Consider the following 25136-nt stretch of genomic DNA (forward strand, 5'->3'; position numbering starts at 1 on the left):
ATTTAAAAATAATTAATTGCCAATAATCAGTCATGTTTGGTATTTATTTAATTTAAATCAAATTCCTCACTATTTTGTTGGGATTTATTCTCAACAGTAATTATTTATGATTTATTTTAAATTTTTTTGCTTTAATGCGATTCTATAAGTACTATATATTTAAACTTTTGATATTTGTTTTTTATAATTTTAAACTTTATTACAATAAAAGTTGTTGTTTGCTGATTTATTCGTTTGAACTATCTTTATTTAGTACCAAGAAAGGAACATTTTATATTTTACTGCAAGTCTTCAGGTCTGGGTGGAAAGTGGAAAGGTAACTCTTTTATTCAATGTGCAACAAAAGTGCATTAACTGATTAGTGAGCATCTGTGCTATTGGCGTCCTTTGGCTGTTCAATAATAATGCGCTGATATCATTAATAATAAAAATTATGGGGCGTTTACAAGAGGTTGTCATGACAGTCGCCTGACATTTATGCAATTTTATGAGGCGGACTGGAGAGGAGGTCGATGATGATGAGGAGGTACGTGTCGAGAGGACTGTCGGAAAACTGTCGTCTAATCCACCCCACTGTCTTCGGGCTGTCGGTCTGTCGGTCTTTTCGACTGACTGTTGGGACGTCGCACATCGCATCGTGTCGAGGCAATGACAAGTCTATCAATTTTTCACACACTTATGACACGGCAGGCGAAAGGCTGCAAAAGGAGCAAAACGCTTGGGTTTTTCAGCATGGACGAACGATTAAAATGCTCGTGTATTGCATTTCTCTCTACCTTTTGCCTTGTCACAACTTGCTCTCAAAAAAAAGGGGGTAACCAAAGAATGAAAGTAAAGTACAAAGTGAGAGAATCGAAGGCGAAGACGAAGACGACAGACGGAACTCAACCCGAATTGGAAATCATGGATTGAGGCATGCAAAATGTTGCTTGCTTCATTGCACAATTTTCGCGCATATCGAATCGGGTAATTTTCACAATTTACGATAGTTTACGAAATTTAAACGTCCTCATGAATTGTCAATGTCTTAAATTACAAATTCTGTGAGCTGCACACATATTTTGGACAGGCTTTGAAGGCTTGCCCAAGGGGCCACATGAATACCCTTGACTCTGATTCTCTTTGATAATGATGATGATATGAGCTTCGATTGTTGGGCATTTCTATCACTCTGATAGTCTGAAATTGTTATTGTTTGTTGTGCCAATCAGCATTTGTGCATCTGCTGTCTGAGAAAGTTCTGTAGAGTTCTGCCTAGCCCTTAGCATTCAGTTAGTTGCATTCACTTTATATAATTTAATTATATGTATATTAAAGAGAAACCCAACCACATATCTCCAATTGGCCTATTGACTTGTCTCCACTACTTCCTCTTAAGCAATTCTATATTCATTGTATAATAAATATATTCATATGCAACTATATAAATGTATTTGTTACCACTCACCATCATTTTCTTCCACGAAATATATCCATTTAAAAATTTCATCTCTGAAGTTGTAATCATTAACATGTATACTAATCCTATCACATTTATTATCACAAACAAAAAAAAACGTAAAAAAAAATAAACACATTTCCAAATTTATAAGACTCGCTCTTATATACTAAGCTTTCAAGCATTCGCACTACTAATCGCAAAATAAAATATAAGAAAAGCACTCACATAATTTTAGAAGACTGACTCTTATATTTGCATTTCATTATTATGCAGATTCTTAAAGCAAAGAAGGACTTAGAATGCGCGACTCACTAACACCAACTTAATTATGAACTTGCAGCAACAGGCGAGTGTGAGAGCGAGACAAATCGAAACACTGCGTCACTTTTTGCACATTCACAGAAAAAAAAAAGAAGAAAAAATTGCACCTTAACATTTGCACATATGAAATCAAATAATAAGAGGCGTATTGTTATAGATTTATTAACATATTCACTGATATTTAAGTACGTAACTAAACCATAGCCGCGAATAATATAAAGACTGACTATTATTTTTATATTTCACTTTTATACAGATGCGTAAAACAAAGAAGGATTTATGTATGTAGAATGCGCGCGTCACTAACACCAACACACTTGTAAACTGGCAGCAAAAGCCGAGTGTGAGAGTGAGATGACCAGAAACACTGCGCCACTTTTTCACTTTCACAGAAAAAAAAAGAAGAAAAAATTGCACTTCAACATTTGCACGTTTAAAACCGCATTAAAAAGGACGAGTTGCTAATTACGCGTTGGGAACGAGTTTGCAATTATGTTATTGTACATTTATTTACTTATTAATCGATGTTTAAGTAAGAAACTAAGCCGTTGTCGCGATTTTAAATGCAAATGATGCGCGACGACGCGGAAGCCACCTGCACTGTGAGCTCATCTGCAACGTACTGATATTCGTGGGGAGTAATATTGCTCCTCACTCCAAAGCTGTAAGGTACTTTTACGTTGAAATGTACAAAAGCTTTACGTTGGACAATCGTAACAGCAATGTCCCAAATTGGCGAGTCAAAAGACAAATAAATAGGCAACATTTGCGTGTGTGTGAGAACGAGTGCGGGATAGTTGATTTTGAAGCAAACGTTTGCTGATCCTACATACATATATATGTATATATGAATGTGTGTGTATATATGTATGTATATGTTCATAATACAGTATGCAGTTTATAGATGTTTGCCAATTGGGCTAAGGATATCAAATGCTTGATTTAACATAAACTACATAGGTACATTGCTAAAATTGTTTTGAATAGTTTTGTATGTAATTGAATCCTTTAATTATTATTAGTTTATTTGTATATAAAATGACACAATATTTATAAATATACTTTTTTTTGTGTATTAGTTCATTCTATTCCAAAAAATGTAGCCCAATTACCTCGATTATGTTTTCTGTTAGTTGATGAAATAACAATAAGAATTGCCCACTCCTATGTAAGCACACAATATTTTATCATTATAAACTTTGCTTGATTTTTAATCTGCGACTTGAGCAATGTGTCCCAAATGGTCCATTGTCATTATGGGACGTTGTTGTGATGAGTGTCCAGTTTGAAGCATTTGTACAATAATACCAAATTTGTACCCTTGCGTAAAAGTACCTTACAGCTTTGGAGTGAGGAGCAATATTACTCCCCCACGAATATCAGTACGTTGCAGATGAGCTCACAGTGCAGGTGACTTCCGCGTCGTCGTGCAGCAATTGCATTTAAATTCGCGACAACGGCTTAGTTTCTTGCTTAAAAATCGATTAATAAGTGAATAAATCTATAATAACATAATTGCAAACTCGTTCCTAACTCGTAATTAGTAACTCGTCCTTTTTAATACGGTTTTAAACGTGCAAATGTTAAAGTGAAAATTTTTCTTCTTTTTTTTTTCTGTGAAAGTGAAAAAAGTGACGCAGTATTTCTGGTCATCTCACTCTCACACTCGGCTTTTGCTGGCAGTTTACAAGTGTGTTGGTATTAGTGACGCGCGCATTCTAAATCCTTCTTTGTTTTACGCGGCTGCATAAAAGCGAAATGTAAAAATAATATTATTCACGACAACGGCTTAATTATTTACTTAAAAATCGATTAATATGTAAATAAATCTTCAATAACATAGCTCGGTTTTAACTCGTAATTAACAATTCATCATGCGATTTCATATGTGCAAATGTTGAGGTGCCATTTTTTTCCTTTTTTTCTGTGATAGTGCAAAAAGTGACGCAGTGTATCGATTTGTCTCGCTCTCACACTCGCCTGTTGCTGCAAAATCACAATTAAGTTGGTGTTAGTGAGTCGCGCATTCTAAGTCCTTCTTTGCTTTAAGAATCTGCATAATAATGAAATGCAAATATAAGAGTCAGTCTTCTAAAATTATGTGAGTGCTTTTCTTATATTTTATTTTGCGATTAGTAGTGCGAATGCTTGAAAGCTTAGTATATAAGAGCGAGTCTTATAAATTTGTAAATGTGTTTATTTTTTTAAGTTTTTTTGCTTGTGATAATAAATGTGAAAGGATTAGTATACATGTTAATGATTACAACTTCAGAGACGAAATTTTTAAATGGATATATTTCGTGGAAGAAAGTGATGGTGAGTAATACATTTATATAGTTACATATGCATAAATTTATTATACAATGAATATAGAATTGCTTAAGAGGAAATAGGGGAGACAAGTCAATCGGCCAATTGGAGATATGTGGTTGGGTTTCTCTTTAATATACATATAATTAAATTATATAAAGTGAATGCAACTAACTGAATGCTCAGGGCTAGGCAGAACTCTACAGAACTTTCTCAGATAGCAGATGCATAAATGCTGATTGGCACAACAAACAATAACAATTTCAGACTATCAGAGTGATAGAAATGCCCAACAATCGAAGCTCATATCATCATCATTATCAAAGAGAATCAGAGTCAAGGGTATTCATGTGGCCCCTTGGGCAAGCCTTCAAAGCCTGTCCAAAATATGTGTGCAGCTCACAGAATTTGTAATTTAAGACATTGACAATTCATGAGGACGTTTAAATTTCGTAACTATCGTAAATTGTGAAAATTACCCGATTCGATATGCGCGAAAATTGTGCAATGAAGCAGGCAACATTTTGCATGCCTCAATCCATGATTTCCAATTCGGGTTGAGTTCCGTTTGTTGTCTTCGTTTCTTTCACTTTGTATTTTGATTACCCTTTGGGTTTAAAGAGGAAGTTGTCATATGGCAAAAGGTACAAAATGTGATGATTCCATGATATTTTGAATGTGTAATATACAATTTGATATGTATTTGCATCTAGTTTAGGTAATTGTATTGAAAATTGTTTGCTTTATTTTTTGTAAGTCCTAAATCTTGTATTGAAGTCAAGTTTTATTGTCAACTTCAAGCTGAATAAGTAGGTCAAGTTTTTGGGTTTTTTTCTTCTCGAGATTTGAATAGCTTAAGGTGAGAATTGGGAGTGTGTCAATTGCCTTTTTAGGATGTCCGGTTTGTAGTTGAGATATGACAGTTACATGCTGATGTGGATGTCATCCCGTCTTGTAACATGCCCAAAAAAACTGACGCGTCATGCCTCGTCGAAACAGATCATGAGATGGGATGGTCTGGGATGGGATGGATCGACGATATTCTTGTGTTTTTAATTGTGATTTACATGACAGTCGTCTGTTGGGACTGCCGGGGAAATGAAAATATGCATTTTTTTTTGGTTGAAAATGGGACAAAACACGGGGCGATGCTGCCGTTGTTGGACACATGTCAATCAAATGAAATTAACACGTCATCATCACGAACAACATTTGAGTTTGGCATCATACTTACATAAAGTAGCTGCGAGTCCGGCGGGAAAAAAAAAATATTGAGAATCGAAAAAAACAACAACTCTGAGATTGGCTTGGGGCGTTAAAGTAGCCGATGGAAATGTTGGGAATGCTCTTGTTGTTGCTTTTTCCGATGCGGATGCTGATGCTGATGCTGTTGGTGGTGGTTAGCGCATTAGTTAATGTTATTTCCTATACCCGGTATGCTTTGACCAAATGGGTATGATGCATATAGACTTTAGTTGGAAACCATCAAAATTTCACTTGTTTCGTTTTTCTTTACGATTCGATTCACAATAAATTAACAAATTATTAGCTAATTTGTTGCCAAATTGTAATGGTATGTCAAATAAGGTCTATTTTAATTTCCACATATGTATATTTATACCCATATTATTTTTGAGTAAACCCATTAGCATTCTACTAAAGCTACATATTTTAACAAGTTACTGTACCATTTCAACTGAGAATATATTTATTATGGGTTTCTGTAATTATAGTCAAGTGATAAGACATTTATCGTTTTAAAGCTTCAACTTTATTAAAAGAAAAATAATACATTTTTATTAATTTTTACCTTAATATTGACTAAGAAATTTCATTGATTTTATGCAGTATTTATTTCAATGCAATTTTGTTGATTTCATTTTATTTTATTAAATTTACTTACTTAAATATCGACTTATAAATTACTGTATTTCAGTATTTAATGATTTCATTTTATTATATTTTTAGGTTTCAAAGTTTTTGTAGTTCATTGATTTTAAGCAGTATTTATTTCGTTGCAATTTTCAAAAGACAAAAATTTGATAATTTCATTATATTTTTTTTATATATATTTTTATTTTAATATAATAAAACTAGTATTTAATACTACTTCGACCTTCTTAATTATTTTATGAACATTTTTTTCTTTGAATCAATAATTATTTGCGATTGCCGGGTGTTTTGTAGTCGCTTACCCCATTTTTTCTAGCTAGCTTACTTGTGTTTTTTTTTGTGTTGTGCTGCTTTTCCGATTTTCTATTTTTCTATTTTTTTTTTTGGCGTTTGCGATTTTTGTGTTGCTGCGCTCGCGATTATTGCGGTTGATTGCATTTTACAGCGTTGATTTAAGCATGGGGCAAGGTCCAGCTAATGGGATTACGTAATATCATTAATCAGCCAAGTGAACTTGCCACACATACACATACATAGAGAGAGAGATAGAGAGAGAGAGAGAAAGAGGCAGAGTGTGAGATGCTTTGTGTGTGCGTGGATTGACATGTGTCGCATGTGTTGCAAATGGTTGACAAGCATGTCGCATGCTGATGTTGCACCCACCATCGAAAAACGATCCCCTCGCTGGTCGCTGCTCTCGGGACACGCGCTCTGTATGCCGCTATCTGTAATTATGTAATTACACCCATGCACTCTATACCTGCCATGCCTTTGCCTTTGCCTCCACCCTCTCCTCATCTTCGTCGTGGCAGCATATCGCACTAATTGCATTAAATTGTTCTACACGGCGATCGCTTCGTTCTATGTCTATCTCATCAGTTGTCCAGCTGACGCTGGACGTTCCTTGTTCTTCCTCCCTCAACTGCATCCCTTAGGTGTCTCGCTGTCTCTATTGATACTATTTGCTTAGTGCGACAGTTTAAGTTCCATGTCGATTGGTAAACAATTTAATTGATCCCCCTTCCCCTTAACATAATTTCTTAATTCCCATTTGCAACGCAGCCACACGTGTTCCGATCGATTCTTTTAGAGCCACTTACTCTATCATGATACAGTATTGTATATTATACATACCCTTAGTTGCTGTAATCATATCACCCCTGCACTCTACCTGCACTTCCCCGCTTCTGTCACACTTTGTACAGTTGTTCAAATTGAATGGACTAATTAGCTCAATTTTCCATAGTTGCAACTGTATCTTCAATGCATTAAATTTGTTTAAGATTACATTCAAGTTTTATTACAATTCTTACTCGAATGTGTTTATTTTGATGTTTGAAGTCTAGTTGTATATGCTCTTAAAAAGAAAACATTGCAACAATCGATTAGAATGGATGTGTTGGAGAAAAGGAAAGTATACTTAAACTGTAGCTATTCTATTCTCTTAAAAATAAATAGTGAAAATGTGTCCTACATTGTCATTACTTCCATATTAGAGAGAATAATACATATTGTATTTTAACTAACACATTAACTAACTATTTTAACTAACAACAATTGATTGGAATGGATATGTTAGAGAGAAAGTATACTTAAAGTGTAGCTATTTTAATCTCTTGAAAATAAAGAATTAAAAATGTCCCCTACATTGTCATTACTCTAATATTAGTAAGATAATGGGAATGTAATGGATGTGTTAGAGAGAAGAATATTGTATTTTAACTATAGTTATTGTATTATCTTAAAAATAAAAATAATTAAATAATACAAAATATTTCCCATATTATTTAGTAAAATAATGAGAAGGTAATGATTACAACTTTTGATTGGAATCGATAAATCAAAGAGAAGAAAATTCCATTTTAACTCTAGCTACTTTATTTTCGTAAAAAAAAAAATAAGAAATATGTCATTACCCCCATATTAGGAAGGTAATGGGGAGGTAATAATTACAAAAATTTATTAAAATATATATGTATGTTAGAGAGAAGAATATTGTACTTTAACTCTTAAATTTAAAAATTAAATAAGTAATTTGTCATACATAGTCATTACCCTCATAATAGTAAGGTAATGTATAAGTAATGGGATTGTAACTTTTTCTTGCCTTACCTTAAACATTTTTTTTTAATTTCTATCATCACAAAAGGTAAACAAGCAATTTTAGTTATTATAATTAGTTATACATTAAATTGAATATGATTATATTTATTTTGAGATAATATGAACTATTTAACATTACTAGTATTTATCTATTTTACTTACATTTTTGTATTTAACATAAAATACAAAAATCTATATTTTAGCGTCAAAATTTCAATTCTTTATTACAATTCTTTATAAATTTACACTTTATTATTGACAGAACTACAAATATGATTACTGCTTACAAAACTATTCTCATATTTTGGTGCATCTTTGTAAAATATATAAATTTGTAATGTCATTCGATTGTCTGATCTGACACTATCGTGTGTGAAATCTAGTTTTACAATTGTCCATTAAAAGTATATTAAATTCAAATTACGAGATCCCATCACACATCACAACATATCGAATCGCATTGCATCGCATCGAATGGACAGATTGACAGTTACATGAGTTGGCAGTGCGATCCAAGGAAGGAATAAAGTAATTAGCCAGGCAATATGTGAGGTGAGGTGAGTGGAAAGTGGAAAGTAGAAAGGACTCCTCATTGACTGTGGGGTCGATATGGAAATTTACTTTTGCTTGATTGACAACTGATCTTTTCTTTTTTCATTTTTTTCGCTCGACTCTCCGTTCTTGTTTTTTTTTCTTTTTTTCTTGTTGTTCACTTTCGACTGATGTCTGATTTCTGATGATGATGATCCTATGATCCTTTTGTTTGCGTGCAAACACTCATAAATGATGTTCACTGTCGAAGGCAACAGCTACAAGAAGTACAAAAAATATTATATACATAATGAAAACAGTTTCCCACGTAGCAAAAAGAAATGCGGCACCCTCAGCGAGGAGGATCTGGGGAGGAGAGTGCTGCATAAAAAAAAAAAACCGAAAAAAAATGGAAATGCAAGAAAATGTTTGTTGCAACCATAGCTAACAAGCCTGTAATTACTCGACAAAGATTGTTGCCATGTAACACCTTAATGGACTTACTCAATCCATATTCGACCCACATTCGACTGACTGACTGACTGTCTAGGCTGTCTGGGCTGACTGACTGAGTTTGGCTGGATGTTACCCCTAAGCCGTGAGTCACGCAAAATTTGCATAAAATAGAAAAAAAAAAAATGAAAAATCGACAAATCGTAAGTCCCGAGGAGATTTGTTCGATGCTGTTTTGACATGCAACATGAAAATATTTGTCAGCGTAGCGAAAAAGGATTACGCGTTATGCTCACAATCATCATATTTTATGTCTTTAAATTAGCATAGGTCTGGTCCACCTAGCGAGAAGGGAGAGAAAGCATAGAGAATGCAAGAAGGAGATCGTCTAATATTATGACACGAGAAAATAGTTGTGAGGTGCCAAGGCGACAGACGGACGGACAGACAGGCAGACACAGCTCAATTATATGGCCGTGTAAGGCGACAGGGTTGACCAAAAGCCATGAAAGGGTTTACAAGCCAAATCTCAGCTAAGTCGCTTAAGCGCAACACACACAGCAAGGATCAAGAGCAGCACAAAAACGACAACAGCAGAAGAAGAAGAAGCAGTAGCAGCAGCAGCAGCACCTTTGACAGCTGCAGCAGAACCTTATCGCCTTGGTGGCATCTTAGTGCAACTAAATGCGGCAATTATAGTTAAGTTAAAGACTGAGCCAAGACGCTGTTAGGGGAGTGCAGCGAGTCAGCGAAGCGCGTAGTCAGCACCAGCCTCTAAGTTGCTGCACTTCCGACAATTAGATGCGTTGTGTGTGTGGCACACAGGACACATCCTTAAGTGCATGTTGCTTGCCACCACTTGTGGGAGTTGCGTGTGTAATGATTGCGGTTAACTCAAGTCCGCAATCGCCGCAACTTTCTCAGGGTCATAGCTGGCTGACCATGTTCCTGTTGTTTGTGTTTCCTTCCTCCTTACACAGCGCTCTCTCTCTCTCTCTCCCTGCTTCTTCATCTCTTTCTGTCTCTTCCGTTGCGGCAAAATGTCCCATAATTGGTTTTACCAAACGGATTTCTCTTGGGCGCATTCGCATTCGCAGTCCCAATTTTCCAAAATTCTCTTTCGCTAAGCCGGCGAAAAGAAAGCATTTAAGCATATCCTTCCAGCAAGTTGCCATGCAAAAGATGCAGCCCCAGCACTGCTTAGGTAAAAGGATAATAGCCGCAACGGTCCTTTCGGCTTTCGGTTTTAATCTCAGTTGGGACTTGGTCAGCAGCAGAAGCAGCTGTCGACAACAGCTACGCCACCACCACCACCACCATCAACATCACCTTAGCTCTGAGTAGAACATTCGAAGCATTCTGCTCTAATTTAGTGACAGGACATGGTCAAGGCATTTGGCAATTTCGCAAAGGAAAATTGGCTCATCTTGCGTCAGAAGTGGACGCTCCGTTGGATCTATTGTATTGTGACGCTCGTTCCCCCGTCCAGGTCGACTTAGATCGCAGCTCGGCACTTTCACGCTTCTCAGCGTGGAACGTGCGTCGTCCTGCACACACACACACGCACATATTGAAAACAGAACAGAACAGAACAGATTGAGAGCAGGCCAATAAATCTGAGTCAAGCATCGGCTACGCATCAGCAACAATGACAGGCCCATTGTTCAACCTCGAGAGCTCGATGAGCTGCTCTCGATCCATCGCACGTCGGACATCGGTCAACGGACATCAGACATCGGACATCATCAGGCAACGGTCAGTTGCAACATCGGTTTGTGTCACACACACACAGCAGGATCATAAAACCGGAGGCGCCAAATATGCAAAGCAGGCGCCATATTATACTATATATGCAGACACACAGCGGGGCCATAAACTTTGGGTGGCGGCAACTGTGACAAAGATTTGCTTGGATCACAGATCAAAGGATAACGCTCGCTACAATTGGACATAAACTTATATCTATCCGAAGAGAGAACTTCAATTTTTATTGTCTATTCCTAAATCGTGGTGAAGAGTATTTAAATCTCGATTCTAAACAATGATTTATTTCAGTAATATTATTGTCTTAATTATGATATTATGGACAACTTTTAAGACTTTGTTGTCTACTCCTAATGAGTTAAACTTTGTTCCTAAAATACGATTTTTTTTCAGTAGTATTATTGTCTCAATTATAATATTAGGGAAGAATATTGGGGATGGTATTTGTAATGAATAACAATACATTTTTTTTCTTATTAATTTGGTTATAATAAGTTGAGGAATCTGTTTTGATTTCCGCGAGAAAACTCAACTTATTTAATTTCATAATTTTGTTTTTTCGTAAACTTTATTTAGGTAAAGGATCTAAGGATCTTATTGTATTGTGTGTTTCATTAACTATACCTTTGGTATAATTTAAGTCTTTTTTGCGGTATACGAATTTGGTATATTTTAAAATCAATACTTTAGAAGGTATTATAATCCGGTATATTTTGCATTTTATGGTATATTTTAACCAAATATAGCCTTTGGTATATTTTTGTGCCATATTAATTTAGTATATTTTTAAATTAATACCGCAGAAGGGTATTATAATCAAGTATATTTTGCATTCTATGGTATATTTTTGAAAAATTATAGACTTTGGTATATTTTTATTTTTGTGGCATTTTAATTCGGTATATTTTTAAAATAATACCGCAGAAGGATATTATAATCTGGTATAATTTGATTGTACCACTACATCAATATACCAAATAAAGCATTTGGTATTTTATTCATTTTGCAGGATATAAGTTTGGTATATTCTACACAAACTTAAGTTGATTAATAACTAAGTTGAAAGATGGTTTAGTTAATAGTTCAAAATAAGTGCTTATTAAGATTTGTTGCAACGGGTTTGAGAATTTTCTCAAGTGCAGCTAAAATTAGATTAACGTTTCAGGATTAAGGCCAACTTGGCGATCGAGAAAGGAGATGTCAATTTCAGATAGTAGTTTCTGGGATTGTGAGAGAAAGAATGAAAGTGAGCGAGCTGGAAAAAAGAAGAAAACGAACACATCATTTTGGGGTCAGCGAATGGAGAGATCAAAGATCTTGTCGCTTCAAGTGGCAGCATTGAATGTGCAACGTTGCAACGTCTCAGCGGACACTCCCAGCAATTAGACGGGGCTGAGATGCTGTTTTCTGTTTTTTTTTTTTGTGTCAAGGACCAAGGAAAGAAAGAGTGCGAGAGAGGGGCTGGTCGCAATCGAAGTGCAAAAAGTGTCGCACATAAATTTTAATTAACTTTATTTTTAATTGTTGCAAATTTATGGCAAAGGCAGGCACCAAAAACACAACACACACGATTATGAAGCAAAAAAAAAAAAGGGAACGTAAAGCAGAAGAAGAAGAAGAAGACGCTTTGTGGGCAGCGCACAAATGACGAACGAACACAGAGATAAAGAAATGTACTAGAGTAGGGACGGGGACGAGGAGGGAGATGCAGAAGGAGAGGAGGAAAAGGTGAACGGCGGCGGCAATCGAAGATGTTGCAACTCTGAATCCCTTTTTGCGCTTATCAATTGTTTGGCAACCCGACAATTTTTGCTCTAAATTATTTGCCATAATTTCTGTCTCATCCGCGTGTGCTTGTGCAATTTTCCTGCCCCTGCCCCTGCCTCCCTTCCCCTTTCCCTCTTCCCTTCTTCCCAGTGTGTGTGGCACGTCAGTCAGTCGCATCCTTTGCTTCCTTCGTGCATTGTTGCAATTTACTTCCTCTTGTTGTTGGCTGAACATCGTCTCGACCATCTCGACTATATCTTGTCTCTGCTCTCCCGTTGCGTGTGTGTGTGTGTGTGTGTGTGCTCTTCATTACGCTTTCCATTGTCTTCTGTGTGTTGTCTGTGCATGCTCCGCGCATCTTCTCCCCTCCCCCCGTCCACGGACTTGCTTGCAATTTTTTTGGTTTTGGCATTTGGTTGTGTTCCAGTTTTTGCAGCAGCCATCGCATCGCATCGCATTTATTTCATTTTCAGGGTCAATCTTATTCGAGTCCTTCGTCCTCGTCTTCGTCTTCGTTGTCGTCCTCGTCTTCGTCCTCTGCGTGTGTGTGTGTGCTAAAATTGTCTCGTATTTGACAGTTGACAGTTGGTCGACTTTTGAGCATTAAAGTTATGAGCATAAACATGACATTTAGTGCGCCCAACGCTTCGAGAGCAGCTCTCATCCTTTTTCTTTATTGTTTTTTACACATACATACATATATCGTATATCGTAGTCTGTTGTGTTAGCCTCCCCTTTGTAGGCGTTTGTTACTACTTTACTGGAGAACTTGCTTTGCTGCTCTCACAAATCCGATCAAATTAAACCTATTGAAACTGAAACCATAATCGTTAGAAATTCCATCATAAAAATTGCATTGTTCTTTTTTTTATGATTTTCTTTAACGCTAATGATGCAGTTTAAGTAATTTAAACCAATAGCCTTAATTATTATTAAATCTAAATACTATAGCGGACATCTCCATTCTTTTGAAGAGAGAGACTTTCCTTGGATGGACAAAAATTACTTAACAATAAGTTGTTACGGTATTATATTATACGGTATATATTATATTATATATTATATAGATAATATTGAGCATTAAAAATAAAAATTCTCTCAAATTCGAAATTTCTAGAAATTTAAAGTACTTTGAGTTAATTTTTTGATCAGTAGCATATAGCTTAGTGATTTTTTTTAGTTATTAATTAATGAAAATGTTACACTTAATATATAGTATTTTTTTCCTATGTTAGTTTTATCGTTACTTAAAAAATTGTTTACTCATTCATATTTTTCAGAAATAATTAAAATATAAGTAATGATAATAATAAACTATTTACTTAAAAATTAAAATTCAGAAATAATTAAAATATAAATAATGATAATAAGAAACTAATCAATTATAAGCAAGAATGATATGTAGATTGCGCTCAGAAAGAATAAAGTTGATATAATATATTTCATAATTTACGATTAGCGTAAAATGAAGCACATATTTTGGCATGCAATTTGTATTGGCGGGGGAAAAAAGGGGCAAAATGGCTGCCAACGACAATGACCGCTAAATCGGGGCCATCAACTGTGCAAATGTTTACGACTAACGTCAACTAAGTAGTTTAAACGGGGGATTAACGACGCGGCCTCAGACGGCGGGTTCATGTTAATGAAGTTCCAATGAGCTTGTTTACATATGTTCTCTTTGTGTGTGTGTGTGTGTGAGTTACACTTATGCAAAACGCAAACAAAGCCGCGTGACAAACATTTGATACAGTTTCCTTTGGCGGCGCAACAAATCAAATATCGATAAATTTCGCACACAATGCAAGACAAGCGCATTAATCAAAATCAACAATAATAATACGCAGAAAAAAAAGGGCTGCCTTTTTCGCCGTATGCAAAGAGTGAACGAGAGAATGCGAATGTGTGAATGCCAATGCAATTGAGAAGGTACAAAAATGGAAAAGAACCCAGCAGAGGCGCAAAGTTTATGCGCCAAAGTGCCGGAGCATTAGCCACAGGCCATTGAGCATGCAAATCGGCACAGTCTGTATGTGTGTGTGTGTGTGTGTGTGCGAGAGTGTGTAAAGGGGGGAATTCGCTAACCCGAAGGCAATGAGTGAAAGTCAAGTGGCACTTCGTGACGCTCTCCATCATCAACTGGCGCAGGCAAAAACGAGCGAACGACCGACCGAAAGCGAGAGGGAATGAGAGCGAACAGGCAATTTGCATAGCGATCGTCACTCGCTTGTCACTCGCCTTGCGGCTTATGTGTATATTTTTTTGCTCTCATTGTCGGTTTTTGTCGCTTTTGTGTCCCGAGTGTGTTCTCGGCTCGTTAATTAAGCGTTAAATCGTTGAGAACATACTACACACACACACACACACACAAAAAAAGAACAAAATGCTAAAGAAGAAACTGAGAATGTAAATTGATTTTGAGTGGTTTTATGTGTGTTGTGTTGTGTTTTTTACATCAACCGCAGTAAATGTGCGGCTTATGGTAATTTGTAAAGACAGTTTTCGAAGACAGGATACGCCTATTTGAAAAGATGCTCGTTAAATGAAATTAATCAACAGATCTTAAGGCCATAAATACATACGATAAATAGTGCTCGCGTTTTTAAGGAAATTTTGGTCCCAAAAATATAAGAATGCATTGCTTCGGGGTAACGAGAGTATTCGATTCGATTCGATGCAATTCGTTTGCCAAACTCTTTTAAAATCCCATTTAATCCTTTTGTGTGGCTATGTAAACAGCATTCTCGTCAACCTCGACAAGAAGAAATCGGCAAAGAAATGCAAAGAACGATAGGCACCGAGGGCTGCAGCAAAGAACGAGCCAAAAGAGAAACCAATATGCGAAACCCTTCCTTCCTTACTTTTTTGCACAAAGAAAACGCGCAGGAAAAAGAGTTGAAAAGTTGAGAAATTTTTGTTGGTTTTTTTTTCTTTCTTCCCTTTTCTTTTTTTTTGGCAAGCATTCAATTAATTTACCCCTTTTTTGTTCTTTGATCCTGCGGACTGCGACACAAAACGAAAACGACGATGGCAAATGCAAAGAATAAACGAAGAAAATCAAACAAAAACTGCAACTTTCACCGCAAAAAAAGTATAAAAAAAGAAATGTGAATTGCGAAAGAAAGCGTGCGAAATTTATGGTATATCTTGAAATGGGTGGAAACAATCTTTCAACGCTCTTAAATGGGTGATACGAATTGAATGGAGGAATTATGGCGACAGCTAATGAAGAGGCAGTGAAACTTACATATGTAAGGTAAATGAAGTTGAAGTCGAGAATACAGGATTAAAAGACGATCACCATATTGGATACTTCTGAATTAAAATGGCTAGTTAAAAGTACCTTAAAGATATTGAAGTTGTGGTTAAACTTCTTCTATATATTAGTGTCAATATTATAATAAACTAAAATTTGGTATATTAAGTGAAACATTAATTTGATCATTATTATCTACACTTAGGTTGACTTATAACCAACAAGGGATTTCGATATATTATGACTTTTAGGTATGCCATACTGAAAAGGTCTATCCTTAATCCTTCAAGATTGGTTTCTAGCTAATCTATCACGATTATTAATGATCCACATGAAAGAGTTGAGCTAAAGGATAGTTTAGCTGATCAGCTGGTCAATCGGTCAACTAAGATTAACATCTTGAGCAGCCAGTTGATCCCGGTGATCTAGATCTGTATAGGTTTAATCTGCCAGCTGACTCTGGACGTTGCTGACAGTTCTCGTCAAGATTGATGTGTATGCACGTTAGGATATCATATGCCACACCACAGGTCGGTGTAGGCTGGGGTAACTTTTGTAATGTGCGGGATCAGCACCTAGTCAAAGTAACGTTTGTAACAATTTTCAAATGTTTCCTGCGGAAGTTGCAACATTTTTCAATTAAAGTATTTTTTTTTTGCTTTTTTGGTAGTTTTTAATATTTGAGGTCGCTAAAGAGCCGCAATTAATACACCTATCGGTCAGGAGAGAGACAGGACAAGCCAGGAAGTTGTACAAGTTGTGAGTTTTATTTTTGTTGGGTAATTAACGTGTTCGTCTGGTCAGCAAGTGCCAAAGCCTGTTGCTGTGAACTGCTGGGCAAAGGAATGAGTATTATGCCGACCCCTAAGCGACATTCAAATTAAACGTGAAGGGCTAGGGGAAGGAAACGCGACAGAAATAGCGATAGCGACAACGACAACGACGCTGATCACTTCCTTGAGGGGTAAAGCAAATTTAATAACTAAGCGTTGGTCGATAGCGATCTAGACGTCATTTGGGAGTGTCTAGAAGGTGAGGTAAGTCTAGGACTCACTGTGGGAACAATGCAAATGTGAGGGACCCGCCTTGGGGTTTCGTTTAGGGGGCTTCAACTGGGAACATTCAGTGAAATCAGTTGAAGCTGGAGCTTAGAGTCTACGACTTTGGTTGAAAGAGAGAGCCCAATAAGAGAGCGAGCGTAAGTTAGAGGGAAAGACCGAGCGGTCGCAGACGACGGACAGTAAGGGTGCGTTTGCGCAACAACCCTTAGGAACGCTCTCATTTGCCGCCTCGGCTCGGGTATAAAAACGCAGCCCTCTCCCCGAGCCGATTCAGTTTGTCAGCGAACGCCGAAAGAAGACGACGACGACGAGAAGTGAAGTGAAGAGACGAGACGAGAGTGAGAGACGAGAGATCTAAGAGGAGCGGCACACTCCGACACATAGAACAAAGTTTCACCTAGCCAACATTAGACCATAAACCATCAGCCATCAATATGCTCAAGTGGACAGCATCAACACAGCGACTGCACGAGCTGCCTTCGATGGCAACACAACAGCCTCGAGCCGCCGTGGTGCGACGTCAGCGTAGACAACGACGTGCCACGATTGCCAACAAGGAGAATGTGCCCAGTGTGGGCTACACATCCACACCCATGCCTCTGGAGAGGTTGCGCAACAGTCCGCTGGTCCTGGCACCTCTCAGCGACATACGCAACGTCACCCCGGAGTCGCGTTCGCCAGCCGGAAGATCACCGCAGCCACAACAGCAGCGGCAGCCAGCACGTCTGATGGTGCAAAGTGTGCGGTATGCAACCACCTTGCCACGTTACGAGGAGGAGTATTCACCCAGTGCACTGCCGACGGGTCAGCATTTGGCATTGCGGGGTCTGTTGCCCCTCGATCCGTTTATGGAGCAGCCACGTTACCTGGCCGCAGCACAGCAGCTGAAGAAACGCAAACTGGAGGCGGATTTTGTGGCCACCATGGATGCAAGTCCATCGGAAGCAACTCAAGTTGCTGCTGAGCCAATTGCCGAGGTGGCCGAGAAGTCAGCGAAACCAGTGACCCGTCCGGTGACCCCGCAACCCTCGTCCACCCAGATGGGTGATCAGACGCTGGACAAGCTCATCGATGCCATACTTGACTCCGCCTGCAAATCGGATCCGAGCAGTCGCAAAAAGCCACGCAAATCGTTCAATCTGCGACGTCGCACACTGGTCAAACAGCAACTGGAGTCGCAATGCCATGCGGCCATGCTTTCGCCATCCTATGCTGCCGGCGATGATCCTGCCAGCGATCTAAGCTTTGCCCTGCTGCCGCTTCCTGGCACTCCGGAGCCGGCCTCGCCCCTCAACCCGTTGCCACACAGTGTGTTGCTCCAGTTGCCGACGCCGCAGCAACCAAATGCTGCCTCGCACTCGGACACCTTTTCTCTGGCCACACCAGTGCGACCTCTGAAACGTGGTCGTGCCCCAGAGAGGCAAGCGGCCGCATCGGATGTTGCAAGTGCCGTGGAGTCGCCACTGAAGCGCTACAAAGTTGATGCGCGCAACTACTTCGAGGTGGGATTGGCGCTGCCTTCCTCCATCTACGTCTAGAACGGGGAAAAAGGAATGAGAGAGAGAGAGAGAGAGAGAGAGAGAGTGAAAGAGAGAGAAAGAGTGTAGTCAACGCTGACAAACGGGGGAAAACGCTTAACTATGACGCTTATTTAGTTTTTAAGTTACAATTAAAACAACTCCAGTTTTTTAATGCTTGTATATAGTCTAGACCTTAAGATACATTTTTTTTGCGACGCTGCTGTTATGTAGTTTTTGTAAAACCAATTTTTTTTCATAATTATTTATTTATTTATTTAGTCATAAGAAACACAATTTTTTTTAACAAACCTTTTTTTTCTATTTTAATAAAACGCAGTAAAATCAAAAAAAGAAAAATACAATTGTTTTTTATTGTTGGAATAATAGGAATAGAAATTTTTCAATCAATTACACTGAAAAAGATCAGTTTTTTAAATTAAAAACATTCATCTTAAACATTGTGTTTTTAAAATATGAACACTTTAGGATCGAATTCTTAAAACTAAGAACATTAATTTGAAAAATGCCAAATTTTTAAAATAAGATCTAACTTACAAGATTTAGATTACAAAATTCTCGAATCCATAAAAATACCTATATCGCATTTATCTAGCTTATTTAAAATATGAATCATCTTCTAAAAAGTGCGTCAAGAACAAATATTCCAAAATTTAGATTTTAAAAATATTTTCTTCTAAAAACTGCGTCAAAAACATGAGAATCTTAAAGATAGAAACAAAAAGAACAATCAAGAACATTTGAAATTAGAAAATATTCATGAAATCAAGATGTGTTTGCTAACTTTAAGATTTTCATGTTCTTGGCGCACTTTTTTAGAAAAAGGTTCTTAGTACTAAGACTAAAATCTTGATTTAAGAACATTGTTTTTTTTTTCAGAGCATATTTTATATTACAATGTTGCATTTTATACTTAAAAAGGTTAAATAAAAAAAAAATTGTAAAGAGCATAATACACGATGTTCATTAGAGAAAAAAGTCAAAAATCAATTCTCTTCTTCGTTCGAAATGTTTTTGTGGAAGGCAAAAATTATATCCAATTCTTTGAGCAGCTAAACATATACTCAAGCAGTGTATGAATGTAAATGCAATAGCAATTGAGTGAAAACTTATTGGCACTGAACTTGCCGAAGCTCAGCTCAGCATTCGTAAGCTTAGTAGAGCAAATGAAATAGAGCTAAACTCCTCACACACATACATACATATACTTATGTATGGAGTGAAGCTGGTGTTTATGCAGCTGACTCAGCATTTGGTATTAGCACGTGCGAGAGAGAGATAAAGAGACAGCGAGAATGACAGAGCTGCAAAGGTGACACAACAATTGACTCAATAGTTTTTATTTTTGTTTCGTTGCCGCCTTGTTATTCTTCGTCGTTGTTGTTGCTGTTGTTGTTGTTATTGTTGTTGCTTGACCAAGTGATTTGCTTTGCTTGTGCGCAAAACGCAGCAGCAAGCAGCAGGTAGTCGGGTTCACAGCACGCCCCCGTTGAGCAGCAACAGCTGCATGCGGAGTGGAACTCGAAGTCGAGTCGATCTGCTCGTCGGTGGCTCGTGTGTCTGTTTTGGCTTTGCGCTCCAGACGAACACTTGTTAACACTTTGACGCCCTCGAAGAAGCGTGCGGCCTTTTTTTTTTTCGCACTGTAATTCTTCGTTTCGAATTCGGTTTTGGGTCTTTAGGTTTTGGGTTATGTTCGACGGCTTCTGTGGAAAACCCGCAGTGACCCGCTTAATCCGCTGCAACGCACAGGTTGCCCCGTTGCCTCGCTGTTGAACCTGTCATCAGCTCTCGAATTCTTGTGGGCTTGTCTCTAATTTGTAGCCCATTTAGCCCGTGTTCAACGGACGTGCGCGTTAATTGAATTATTTTTATTGTATCTCGAGACGTTTCCCGCTAAGGTATTTCTAGTCAGCAGTTCCTGTTTTTGCCTGCCGGTTGCACTTGCCTCTCACAACGTCCAACATCGCCAGCTGTGCTTTTCATTCTCTCTCCATTCTCTTCACCCGCATCGTCGTTAAACTAATTTCCTAATGTCGCTGACGCGAATAGACACACCTCCGGAATCGCTCAGGTAGGCGGATCGTCTCGTATCGTCTTTGACCTTTAACCCTTTCGCATAACCCTACCATAAATTTACATTTCTTGAGCAACAGTCGGCGCACTTCCGCCTCCGTCGATGTCCCGGCCACATCTTTAATTGTTTTCCTTGTTTCGCGAGTGTCACTTGTCACAATCGATTTGAGGAGTTTTCGTTTTTATTAATTTCTTGTTAATGTGATAAATAACCATAGATGTAATACTTGCTGGAGGTCACAGCTGACGGAGCGTAACATTTTTTCCATGATCGAGCCAATATAAAACGACATGATCCAAGACAAAACTGTTTATATTTCTTTGAATTTCATTAGATTGTTTTTTGGTCCTGGAATATATTATATGTGCCTTGCTCAGATAAATATTATACTAGTTTGACAATATATATTTTACTTTTAGTTTATTATTTTTATAGCATTTACTTCAAATCAACATTCAATCTATTATTATAGAGCTCACTTTTCATGTGTCCTCGACCGCAACAATTTAACAACAAATCAAATTTAACAAGTGAGAAATTACAGCCGAGTGTGAGATTCCCGCTATCCATTTTGAATAAAATCAAAATAGTGCGGTATTAATTATAAAATATACCAAATAAATATACCGCAAAAATACTGCAGATATGCCAAATGCTAATTTAGGTATATTGATATAATACTACAATGAAAATATACCATAGAATGCAAACTATACCTGATTGTTAGTCAAAGGAACGACGTTTCCTAGTACTTAGTATATGGTATATTTTTAAGGTAGAATTATAAAAATATATACTAAATAAACCTTTCCGTATACTTTAGAGTTTGTTCGGTATATTAATTTAGTACTCTTAAGAATAATTCCTCACAGTTAAGCACACTTGAACGTATCTTTCTTACTTTTCTTATTGAATGTTAAGGAATTTTACTTGTCTCTTGGTCCCTATAAATCCTTGCTAAATATTAGCTCCTTCAATGAAAGTTTTGGAAGTGATTCCTCCAGTGCAATGGATTTTAATTTTCGGAATCTTACCTATCAATTCGCTAACTAGAGCATTAAAGTTTGTATGGAGCGTTTTTTTTTTATCTTGACTTGAAGCACAGAAAATACCTATCACAATTTTATTTTGGATTTATAAGCCGTACTTTTATTTCATACTCGGATCATCTAGAGACAAAGTTGGTACCAAAAGTGGGGCAAAGCTGCTGATCAGATTTGTTGATCGGTGTTAACTATATTTTTGTATTTTTTATACACGCCACCCATAGGGTAGAAGGGTATTATAACTTTGTGCCGGCAGGAAATGTATGTAACAGGTAGAAGGAGGCATCTCCGACCCTATGAAGTATATATTTATATTCTTGATCAGCGTCAACAGCCGAGATGATCTAGCCATGTCCGTCTGTGTGTCTGTCTGTCTGTCCGTGTGAAACACTGGATCTCAGAGACTATAAGAGATAGAGCTATAATTTGTTTTCGACAGCATTTGTTATGTTTGCACGCAGATCAAGTTTGTTTCAAATTTTTGCCACGCCCACTTCCGCCCCCGCAAATCAAAAAAATCGAATATCAAGCGTAATTGTAAAGCCATAATTTTGGTATATACAATAATAACTATAGTATTTATGATTCCTGAAAATTTGGTGGCGATCAGATAAAAAATTGTCGAAGTTATTAAAGAAATACTTATGTATGGGCAAAAACGCCTCCTTACTAGGGGTCTAATTTGCTTTGGCCGACAATCTGGTATATTGCGTAGTCTATGGTATATTTTTAATAGTGTACTATTTCGATATACCAAACATACCATTTGGTATATATTTAGTATTTTTTAGTATTTTCGGTATATTTTGAAAATAATACCGCAATATTTTGCCTTTATTAAAAATGGGTAGCGGGTATCTCACATTCGAGCACACTCGACTGTAGCTTTCTTACTTGTTTATTTCAGCAACAGTTTTAGCTGTTGTTATAGCTTGGGATATTTTGTTTCAGGATTTGAATAACAAAATCTTAATTTGTCTTAGCTTTTCAATTTGAATTTCCTAAGGCTTGCTTCATTCTAATATTAAACTTTCTTATTCACCTTATTTTGGTTTTATATTACTTTCAAAGAGAAATCATTAAACTATTTTACAATTGTTTTACATTGTCATCGCTCTCATCTTAACAGTTCAGCATCACTTTCGAGTTAGTTTTGTGAAACGTTTTTGGTTTTTGGTGAGCGCAGAGAATATGCAAATGATTGAAGAAACAAATTCCCAAGGACAATTTCGATTGTTGAGCAAAGGAATGTGCTCATTATGCAGTTAATCAACAGCTGGCCGCAAAGGAAGTGGCTGCCACATTGCCACATGGCCGCAAGGCAGGCGTAACTTCAAGTAAAAGGGATCGCTGCCACATTGTCGGATTGCCAGATTGCAGATGCCAAAAAGCAAAAAGCGAAAAAAAGAGAACTCTCGCGATCTTCGCGCACACCTTTGATTGACAAACATTGCCATTGCCCCGGGGCCAATGGAACTGTTGCCTGTCTCCCGTCTCCGTCTCCGCTCCTCTCGGTTGCCTTCTGCTTTATCTGTGCCTCATTCTTACCTTTTGCCTCTAACGTCTTCCCCTTTCGTGCCAATATTTGCACTAATTTCGTGCCGCAGGCGCAAAAACTTTCGCTGAAGCTGTTGTGATCGCCAGCTGAGACAGCTCCCTCGCCCCAGAGCGAGAGAGAGAGAGAGGGAGAGACCCCCGGTGTGTGTGTTGCAGCAACTGCTCCGCATCCTGTCTTCAGCCTAAGCCGGCTTAGTGAGCATCGTTTGCATCCTAGCATCCAGCGACTAATATTGTCAGCGAGTTTGTCGCCATAATTGCCAAACGTTATGCAAACAATGCCAATGCCAATGAAATTTCAAATCCACAGGCTCATGCGCTGCGTGTGGCAATGTGGCAACATCAGCCAAAGGCCAACAACAGAAAAAAAAACGAAAAACGAATAAACTATTAATATTCAAATCCCCCCGCAACGTGCTACATTGCAACATGGCAGCACTAAAGTGGATCGACGCAAAACTACCCTGTAAAATTATGCAAATGTTTGCTATATTTCATTTTCTTTACTTTTTAAACCAGAGTTGAGTAGTTAACACAGATAATGCTATGAATTTATTTATAAATGTAGTACAACATTTTTCAAATATAATAGCCAAGCAATAACCTTAAGGATTAAATAAAGTTCGAAGTAGAAACTTAATCATATTCAGCAACAGCGGCGCGATTTGTTTTGTTCTTCTTTTTAAGAGAGTAAACTACAATATTCTTCTCTATAAGGCATGCATTACCATCCCATTATTTTACTAATATGAGGGTAATGACAATGTAGGACACATTTTTAAATTTTTCTTTTAAGAGATTAAAATAGTTAGAGTTAAAGTTTCCTTTTTACTAACACATTCCACATTCTAGTTATACTTCTCCGATAGGAATTGTATAGAAGTTGAATGTAATCTTCAACAAACTTAATGCATTGAAGATACAGTTGCAACTATGGAAAATTGAGCTAATTAGTCCATTCAATTTATTATTCGCCTCGCGATTTATGAATTTCAGTTTAAAGAAGAAACTTAATCATATTTCGATCTAGAATTTTTTTTTATTTTATAGAAACGAAATACACTTTATACTCGTATATTATTATATCTCGATCACTTAGTATTTATATATATATTATTTTATTATATATTAAAGATATGAAAATGATTAAACTTGATGACTAGACTTATTTTGAATTGGAATTTATTTACATTTCATAGAAATCAAATACATTTCCCATATTATGTAATTCTTGATCAGTTAGTATGCCAAGATTATATTCATAAATGTAGTTAGTGCAACATTTTTCAAAATTCAAGCAATAAATTTAGTTCAATGATAGAAAAATTAAGAAGTTTAGGTTTAAATAACAAACATAATCATATTTTAATGGAGAATTTCTATATATTTATTTGATATTTTTATATTTATTATTATTTTATATTTAAAAGGTTGTATTACATTTATAAAATTTATTTAGGCTCTAGAACTGATCTAGAAACTCAAAATATATGCAATTTCTGGATCAGTTAGTATGCCAAAATAATATTTATATAAATTTTAAATTTTTAAGCAATAAAATGAATAAACTTGATGACTTAACTGGTTTCCATTCAGAATTTGTTTATATTTTACAGAAATCAAATACATTTCAAATAGTTTTATTTATTGATCAATTAGAAGGCTCAGATTAATTAGAAGGCTCAGATTATTTCAAAAATAAAATGATTTCGAAGAAGTGAATAAACTTTATGACTAAAATTACTTCCATATCGGATTTATTTATACTTGATTGAAATCAAATACATTTCATATACAGTATTTTTATTGAACAGTTAGTATACCCAGTGAGCATTACATGTAGGGTATTGTATAAAAAACAGAGCAAGGGTAGTAAGCACAGAGAGCGCAGGGTGCAGGGTGCAGGGCTCAGCAGCATCATCATCAGCAAGAGCAACAGCAACATTGGCGGCTTCAACGTAATTATAATTCATTTTCATTTTCATTTGCCTGCGCCAAAAATCTGTTAATGATAAACA

General features: G+C 36.9%; 1 protein-coding gene across 1 annotated transcript; it reads left to right on the plus strand.

The window, feature by feature from the left end:
• The first annotated feature begins 16842 nt into the window (after positions 1–16842).
• LOC132796638 (uncharacterized) lies at positions 16843–18614 on the plus strand. Its single transcript, XM_060807881.1, has one exon. The coding sequence runs from the start codon at positions 17335–17337 to the stop codon at positions 18436–18438; it is 1104 nt and encodes a 367-aa protein (XP_060663864.1). The 5' UTR covers positions 16843–17334; the 3' UTR covers positions 18439–18614.
• Positions 18615–25136: the final 6522 nt, after the last annotated feature.

Source organism: Drosophila nasuta, chromosome X (genome assembly GCF_023558535.2).
Source record: "Drosophila nasuta strain 15112-1781.00 chromosome X, ASM2355853v1, whole genome shotgun sequence".
Taxonomy (NCBI): Eukaryota; Metazoa; Arthropoda; class Insecta; order Diptera; family Drosophilidae; genus Drosophila; species Drosophila nasuta.

Bases quoted from the DNA above. Each gene is read 5' to 3' on its own strand.
- LOC132796638 (XM_060807881.1), top strand. From the start codon at position 17,335: ATGCTCAAGTGGACAGCATCAACACAGCGACTGCACGAGCTGCCTTCG.